The sequence below is a fragment of the Kryptolebias marmoratus genome, linkage group LG19 (assembly GCF_001649575.2).
Source record: "Kryptolebias marmoratus isolate JLee-2015 linkage group LG19, ASM164957v2, whole genome shotgun sequence".
Classification (NCBI taxonomy): Eukaryota; Metazoa; Chordata; class Actinopteri; order Cyprinodontiformes; family Rivulidae; genus Kryptolebias; species Kryptolebias marmoratus.
Genome location: NC_051448.1, coordinates 18,073,281 through 18,081,754, shown reverse-complemented (window position 1 = coordinate 18,081,754; position 8,474 = coordinate 18,073,281). Strand labels below are relative to the sequence as shown.

Here is an 8,474-nt window from a genome sequence, read left to right as displayed (position 1 = left end):
AGTGGTTGTGGGGCGTGCGCGCACGCCCCTGTCTATTGTGGCTGTTCGAGCCCCCCCCCCCCCCCCGTCCTTTAATGCTTCATGCAAAAAAGACTCCCCTGACTAATAGAGCCAAGTATGTGCTGCAGGACAACGTGCTGTACAGTATCACGGACAGCGGTTAAATAGCTCCGGTTCGGAGCGTCCTTCCTGTGCTGAGCCAATCAAATCCCCAGAAGGAGACGGGGCTACCCAGAATGCTTTGTGTCGTTTGAAATACGCGGAGGTGGCGATCTGAGAATGAGCGCCCGCTTCTACAATTAAAGGCCGGCTCTTTTTGGTAGGTTTTTTTTCAATGTGACTTGAGCGATGTCCACGTGAGGCCCAGGGGGGGTTGAGGGTGACAGATTATCGCCGACACTTTTTCTGCTTTCTCGCCAAATGCGGCACAAACACGGGCCACCTGGCTGGCGGCGTGACGGCAGGGCTAACGCTTGTCCCCCCCCCCGTTCTGTGTCCCTGTTTCGCGCAGATCATCCCTGGGAGAGTATCTAAGCCGAGGACAGGACAGCCCGACCCGCTACTCGCCCCCGCCCTGCGGCGAGGACCTCCAGGAGGACCACACCTACAGCACTGCCAAGTCCCCCAGCAGGCTGTCCTCCTCCCAGGGCGCCACCCCTTCCTCCCCGCTGGACGACGACGACATCATCGCCGTGGAGATCCAGTCGGACGTCAAGCCCGAGCCCCGGGAGATCCCACTGGATTCTCACATCGCCACTGCCGCCGCCGCCTATATCTCCCAGCAGCCCCTGCGCGGACAGAGACGCAGCTCGGGGGCGGGCGCCGGGACTCTGCCGGGCAGCAGCTTGCCGTGGACCAAAAGCCGGGCGAGGGGCATTAGCGACACGCTGCCGCTGAAGAAGCGGCGCGCGGTGGAGAAGCCGCCGGAGAGCGACGACGAGGAGATGAAGGAGGCGGCGGGGTCGCTGCTCCACCTGGCCGGCGTCCGAGCCTGCCTCAACAACATCACAAACCGCGCCGCCAAGGGCCAGAAGGAGCCCAAGGAGGCTCTGAGAAACTAAGACACACACACACACACACACAAATAGATCAACAGGTTACTACAGCATTAGTCTGAACAGACACTCATCATTTCCCTCTATCTATCTGCAGGGCATTAGGTGAATCCTACTTATTTGTGGCAATATCAAAAATCTATGTTTTCCTACATGTTCAGCAACACTAACATCGATGGGTATTTCTCATGTGTCTACGTTGTTTTCCTTGTTTAAAAAAAAAAAAGGGGATGAAAGCCATAAAAAAGCATGTTTTGTCTCTAATTTGGGCGAGCTGAAAAACAACAGCGAAAGAAAAGGAAAAAAAAAAAGTTACACGGGAGGGAGCGCACAGCACGGCGACGGAGGACGGCTGTTTGTCTTTACCTGTTTTTTGTTTTGGTTTGTTTTTTTTGTGTTTCTCCACGCTGAATCTGTAGCAATCTCGCAGTGATGCCAGCAAACATGGCGGAGACTCAGCATCACTCTCCTCAACTTACTAACCCACGAGCACAAACGTGAGACTGTGCCAAAGATACGCGACCAGGTTGCTTCATGTAGCCAATTCAAACAGAGCGAGAGCGATTGACAGAGAGAGAGAGAGAGAGAGAAAAAAAAAAAAAAGGCATCGTAGTAAAGCGCTAGAGAGTGTCAAAATAAATGTTCAAAACCAATGTGATATGTATATTCATGCATTTAAGATTATTTTACGCCACTTATAGGGGAAGCATCGTGGGCAAGAACATGGTTTATTTCCAGAGCACTCATAGTATTTAAGAAGAAATATATTAAAATAAAAAAAAAAACATGGTCATGTTTGTCACCATAGAGACGGATAGTGTGCCGGGTTTGAGGCAATATCTCCTTCATTTTGTTGTTGTTGTTGCATAATGTAAACGTCCCTGAAACTCTTTGAGTACCTCTGTCCGTAGACACCCGGTCTGGATATCAGACCTACCGGTAGCTGCCACACCTTCCTCTCCATCCATAGACTGTGGGTTCGGGGAAATCCGTTCGCGTCCGTTCAACCCTCGCTCTACCCTCATAAAGATATAAGCAATTTGTCCCGTTCGCGGACGACTCTGTAAAAAGGTTAGAAAATATTTTATTTTATTTTTATTTTTTAATTGTTTTTTTTTTGTTTGTTTTTTTCCCCCTTCCTTTTTTTCTTAAATTGAAGCAATTTGACCTGCAGGACTTTCTCAGTTATATTGCATGGGTGCTTGTAAATAAGATTAAAAAGCAAATCTTTTTTATTCAAAGATCATGTAAGATAAACGATGTATTTAGCATGAAGCATGACTTATTTTCATATAAACCTTGATCCTAGAGGAAAGGACAAAAAAAAAGCGTTTTTTTGTTTGTTTGTTTGTTTGTTTTTTCCCGCCAATTCTTATACCCGTGATTATAATGGGAGTTTCTTTTTTTATTATTGTTTTTTTCGTTCTCTTTTTTTTTTTCTTCTCTTTGTCTGAGTGGGCTTTCAAAGACACATCTTCAGGGAGCAACGTGGGAGAGCACTCTGCAATTAGAACCCCCCCCTCACCCCCCAGAGGGAGCCACCTCTGGGCTTCAGGTTCAGGCTGTGTGGGCCGGCCAGCAGAATCACCTCTCAGACCAGGGGAAGGGGGGGAAGGGGGGCTTCCGTCTTCTTCTGCCTGTACAGTTTTTTGTTTTTTTTTCATTTAGATGTTCAGTGTTAAGCCCCCCCGTGTTACTTCAGAACACATCTGTGGAGTGTGTGTGTGTGTGCTGGGTGACACACACCCTTTAACGTTGTGCCTGCCTCCCTGCCTGCCCTCAGCAGCTCCGTTGTTACCTGTTTTTTTTTTATTATTATTTATAACAGTATTGTTCCTTTTAGTTTCTTTGTTTGTTTGTGTGATTTTTCTCCAGTGTGTAAATGTACATGTGTCCTTACTTTCCATTGACATTGTTCAGTGTACGTGTACAAAATCAGCCGGGCATGGAAAAAACGTTCGTCGGTGAACCTCATATCTCCAAAAAAAAATAAAAACAAAAAAACAAAAGCTACTTGGGAGGAAGTGAAAAGGAAGAAACATGTTACAATGACCAGTTTGTTTTCTAATTTACAAGCAGTATTTTTAACTCTGATTTAAAAAAAAAAAGTTGACTTACCCTCACGGAGGTCAAGTTTTCAACGTTTTTTTTTTGTTTTTTTTTTAAGCTTTGCCAACTTTAGGTTAATTCATACTTCCGCCAAATTGTACTTTTGTAGCTTTAGTCACCACATAGCCACTCTCTTGTTAGGTATGTAAGGAAGCCGTCTGTTGCAGGTATTTTCGTGCCCACCTTGACAGTAAATGATTAAACCTACTAGTGTCCACTAATGAAGTCAAGATAAGCAGATCTTGGAGCCGCTGCATCATTTTTACGATCATTGGCAGAGTTAGGCCCGGGACATTCAGGCCTGTAGCCGTCTACACTACTCCGGATATTTGTAAGAACTAATATCTTCTGCGCCTCGCATCCACACAGGATTTTTGGTTGGGAAATATCAATTGTGGAGATTTCTGAGAACTGTGTTTCTGGCGGAACGATTTGCTTGTCCTCGTTCTCACCAAACATAACAATAGAGTTGTTTTTACCGTTTTTTTTTCTTTCTTTCTGGGTCTGTTTCACTTTATCCCGAGCCTGTCATCATTAAACCTTAATCCTGTGCTGAAATTGTTAACTTGAGGGAAATTTGTAAACAGTATTAAAAAAAATAAAAAAGTGAGTTTCGGGAGAATTTTCGGCCAACCTAGAAATGTTCTACGTTCGTATTTTAACACATTGATGTGGACGACACAACACCTAAAAAGGCATTGCGTTACAGCATTTTTGTTATAAAGAATATTAGCTGAAAAACACAAATCCGGAGTAGCGTAGATGAGTCCTGAATAATCCCGGGTCGCAGTACAGAAGAAATTTTAAAGTGCAGTCCTATTCAAGTCATGAATTTGGCTTTCTGAATAATGTGACGAGATCATAAGTTTTACCTAAAAACACAGTCAGGCCAGGTCGTGCTTTCTCTGCATTTCATGCAAGCAGCATCCGCTTCAGTACGCCGGCACCGTGAAGAGTTTGGTACGCACCGCAGCTACGCGATTGCAGGAACTGGGAAAGTTTTTTTTCCTTTTGCTGCAGGAGAAATAAGGATCTGTATTCATTTCCCAGCAAAGATATATATATAAAAAATGGATTAATACCACTTTATACCCATCACCGTCCATTTTCTATACCCGCCTGATCCTGTCCAGGGTTGCGTAGAATGAGCCGTGTGTTGTTCACATGGGTGCAGAATCGTTGGTACAAAATGGTAATCACTTTGTATGAAATGACCACCTCTGGGTGTGAGGTGGGGGCGTGATTCAGGGGAGGTACGAATTGACCACGAACTCCATTTTGCCACTTTGTAAAGCAGGCGTTTGCCACCGTGGGTCACGCAAACACCGACTAGGACAAAGGCAGCAATGAGGGATATGGTGGATATGCATTAAAGTCTTCGTTTTTTTTTTTTTTACTGTTTGCAGACGTACCGCAAATTTAGCACGCAGCTTTGCAAGCGAGCAAACATTCAGTGCTTTCGGACCGCAAGGGACCGCTCCCCAGTCCTTGGAACCATTTGAGGACGTTTGCCTGTTTTTTTGGTTTTTTTCGCACTGGTGGTTTCGAACTGTGGCCGTTTGTAGGACATTTAGGGGGTCTTGTTGTTCGGGCGTTATGACGTCACACCACAGAATCGCTACCTAAAGGCTACGTGCGGCTACCAACACCTCTTTTTTTGTCCGTTTAGTTGCATGGAGCAGATTTCCAGTCCACGCTTTGTCAGGATCTCACAGATCCAAACGTGCTAAAAGCCTCATTTTCTCAGAATAACAGACCCCGACCTCCTTCGATAACCTGGAACGGTAAATACTACTCTCCTTTTTAGTGTTTTCTCGCCGTATTCATACGTCTTCTCCTCTTCCTGAGGACACGTCTGGCTGTGTTTCAATTTGCCACTCAGTCTAGTCCGCTGTGACATAGGAGAACGAGTCTTGGCTCCTTTTAGCTCCTCCCTCTGAATATTTTTAGCGCTCTTTTAAACTTTGCTTCGAAAAAATTAAACCAAAGTGCCACATCTCATTGCTCCAACTACAAAGCCCTCCGCTGGTCAGGATCCTCTGCATAGTTTCGTGCAGACAAAACGACACCATGCTGTTACAGGTGCAAGCTTGCGCCTAACAATTCTTTCAATATTCCATCTTAACAGAAGTAATAAGCCACAGCAGTGTCCGCAGACTACAAGTCTGGCCTTCTAGCTGATACTTTAGAAAAATTATCGATGAAAATGATCACTTTATGAGTTTTCCTAATAGGTGAAATTGAACAACATACTCAGAAACCGATTTAATGTTTCGTTCAGAACAGACAAAGCTGCTGCGACACACTAGTAGCACTTTAAAAAACTCAATTGAATTCATGTTAAACATTTTATAGTTGTAAAAAAATTTTTTTAAAACAGTCAGAGCTCAAAACTAAACATGTTCTGTTTAAGTTAGGGGCATGTAGTAGATACATGTTTAATATAGAATAAATTTTATGTCTACGCATTTAGGTAATGTTTAAAAAAGGAGTTCAGTCACAGTCAATAGGTGGTGATTTTTGCTTTCACCTGCTCATCACCACTTCACCATACTTCTTCATTTATGTCCCCTTTAATAAACAATCATGCTAAAAACTGTTTTTTTTTTATCTTTCATCAGACAGTCACGTTTGCGGTTTGTTTGCACCTCCAACAATATGGCGGATATTCTCGCGATGCATTGTGGGTATAGCCTATGGCGCCGGTGTATTTTGACCATCAACGCATTTCGGTGACTAGACATATCAACGTAACGCCGAAGTTGAAGGCAAAATGGCCAGAGCGCCACCTGGGGGCAGGCTGCAGTACATGTTTAAGGCCATGTGAATGAATGGGGCATAAAAATACACAAATTTTTGTGGAATCCCCTGTTGCTTTATGTTGAAATGCATTTTTAGCTGCAATTATACTTTACTTTAATTCTAATTACTTAAAGGTGGAGGCAGCGCCTGTAAACCGGATCATGTCGACTTCGATTTTAAACAGAGAAAGGAGGCGGAGCCAGACTTCGTTCATCTTTTTTTATGTCAAGGATGTCGATCAGTCATGGTGGATGTTGAACGTCACATTCACAAGTGACGAGTTTTCACGCTGTTCCTCTAGAGGTGCGAAAGCAAACCCCTAGACTTTTATAACGGCTAACGGTCTTTATAACCCGCAGAGAGTCCTGAGAGCTGCTTGGTCCGAAAGCACCAATTGTGTTCGTAGCAGCGGCGTCGGGCGAGCGTTTTTGCTCAAGCTAAAAAAGGCGCCGAGTGGCGATCAGCAAGCTGAACAGGAAAACAAATGCATGTCCCCTCGCCCACCTGTAGCATGCATCAGTGGCTTTGCATCCTGCTCCGTATCCATGCCTGCCGACATATGGAAAAGAGGAGACGCCGTCAGTGTTGTCGTCGTGTGCCATCCGTCTCATATCTGTCCGAGCCTCCCGCGGCCCCTTGGGTCAAGCACTCTGCTGTATTTGATGTAACAGTCCGCCGCCGCCGCCGCGATGACTTACGTGTTCAGTTGGCATGTCGAGGGGAGAGAGTGTTGCTTTAGCAACCATCTTCTTCTTCTTCTTCTTCTTCTTTTTTTCTTCCCTGTGACTCACTCGGTGACATGCAGTAAAGATAAACTCCTGGCCTGTGAGTCCTGGAAAGGTTTCAAATCAAATACAGCTGCTGAAAAAATAAATAAATAAAATAATAATAACAGATTCATGTCACATGCCTGAAAACGCCCTGAAAATAAGTGTTTCTTTAAAAAACCTGCCAAACAAAATGCTGTCAGAATAAATCATTGCCTTTTTTTTTGCCAAACTTTTTATGCATATTGTTTTTATTTCTGTTTCACTTCTTTCTGACAAAATTCCCCAACAATACAGCCATTTTTAAAAAATCTTATTATTTTTATGACTGTCTGAGCTGAATATCGGAAAGCCATAGGTTAGAGATGTCAAAATGCAAAGCTGTTATTGATCCGTGAGACGTGATGCGGAGTTTCACCCAGGTTGTTGTTTTCGGTTTCTTCTCCTTATTGTGCAATCATGTTGCCAAAGAATGATTTCAAGACCTATTTCATCACTACGTGTAAATATCAACGTTGTCCAATACCGTGGCAAAAAAAGTTAAAAAAAAAATATATATATATATAAATGTTGTTTTTATTTTGTTTTCCATTTTCTGAGAAACTACGATGATGTTTATGTGATGTATTGTCTTCCAGTTGGTTGCAATAATAAAAAAAAAATACAAGTTGCAGAGGAGAGGCTTGGCTGCCATTTTGTTCAGTGCTTGGAAAGGATTGTGACGTACGGCGGATATAAAAATAAGTGTAAAAATGTAAAAAAATGAAGCCATGATCAGTCGCCCCCCCCCCCCTTTTTTTTTTTTACTGTGACATACGAGTAAAGAAATCAAAATGTGCAAAAACGTGGTTGCGTAAGTGTGCGCACCCTGAAAGCAACACTCGGTTGGAGCGCCTTCTGATTTAATTACAGATCGGAGTCCATCAGCAGGGCACACCTTGAATTCCCAGCACGTACTCTTGACATCTCGCCATGCTGCACCTGATTGGGTGCAATGGTATCTCCAGAACGCCTTGAGTGCCGTCATCCCTCAACGTTTGAAACTCTTGACATGGAAGGCGGTGGCTAACGTGCATTCCTCCGTCATGTCTTTCTTTGGCATCTCAAAGTCCTGGCATTTCAACAGGAGCGTGCACGCTCTTTATATCCACCGCATATGTGGGTGAGTAGTTCATGCGAGGTGACGGAAGCACTGGATGGATTTCCTCTCATTTAACCAATTTCCTCTCGGAGGCTGGAGTTAAACACGGCGAAGGATTACGAGAAAGCATATCACCCCTTTCTCGCCACTCCAGCACCCCTTCCGTTTACTGGTACAGCGCCGTCTTTGTGAGACTGGAGAACTCTTTAATTTGCTCTCAAGCTTGACCCCAATCATTAACCTCGCATATTCCCCATCAACAAGGGTCTTATCATAACCGTGCCTCCTCTCGCCAGTTAATTATTCATTTACTTCCTCTAATCATTTAAGTTCAATACTTCTGATTAAAGTCCGGCTCCTCTTCAGGGAGAGAAGCGAAAAAGAGTTAAGTGTACCAAAGAGTTCCTCGATGTCTTATCAGCCTGAGTGGTGCCATTTTGGAGCCGTGTGGCTGTGGAAGCCCATTCATAATTGAAGCAGAGACCGGCTTAATCTTGAGCCACTGTGCAGCAGGCTCCCACCACAACACAACTGGAGCCAGCAGCTCCTCTGTTGCTATGCAACTATAGCAAAGAGGAGAAGGAGGTGTGGAGTGGGGGG

General features: G+C 44.4%; 1 protein-coding gene across 2 annotated transcripts in view; it reads left to right on the top strand.

Annotated features, from left to right (window-relative positions):
• The window catches only part of ches1 (checkpoint suppressor 1), an 82,046-nt gene extending 74,640 nt beyond the window's left edge, over nucleotides 1–7,406 (top strand). The window contains exon 6 of one of the 2 annotated variants that reach the window (XM_017409206.3): nucleotides 512–7,406. In XM_017409206.3, coding sequence (XP_017264695.1) covers nucleotides 512–1,061 — 550 coding nt within the window. In that variant the 3' untranslated portion in view covers nucleotides 1,062–7,406. The remainder of the gene's footprint in view (nucleotides 1–511) is intronic. The other variant, XM_025004374.2, reaches the window with a different exon arrangement.
• The last annotated feature ends 1,068 nt before the right edge of the window (nucleotides 7,407–8,474 follow it).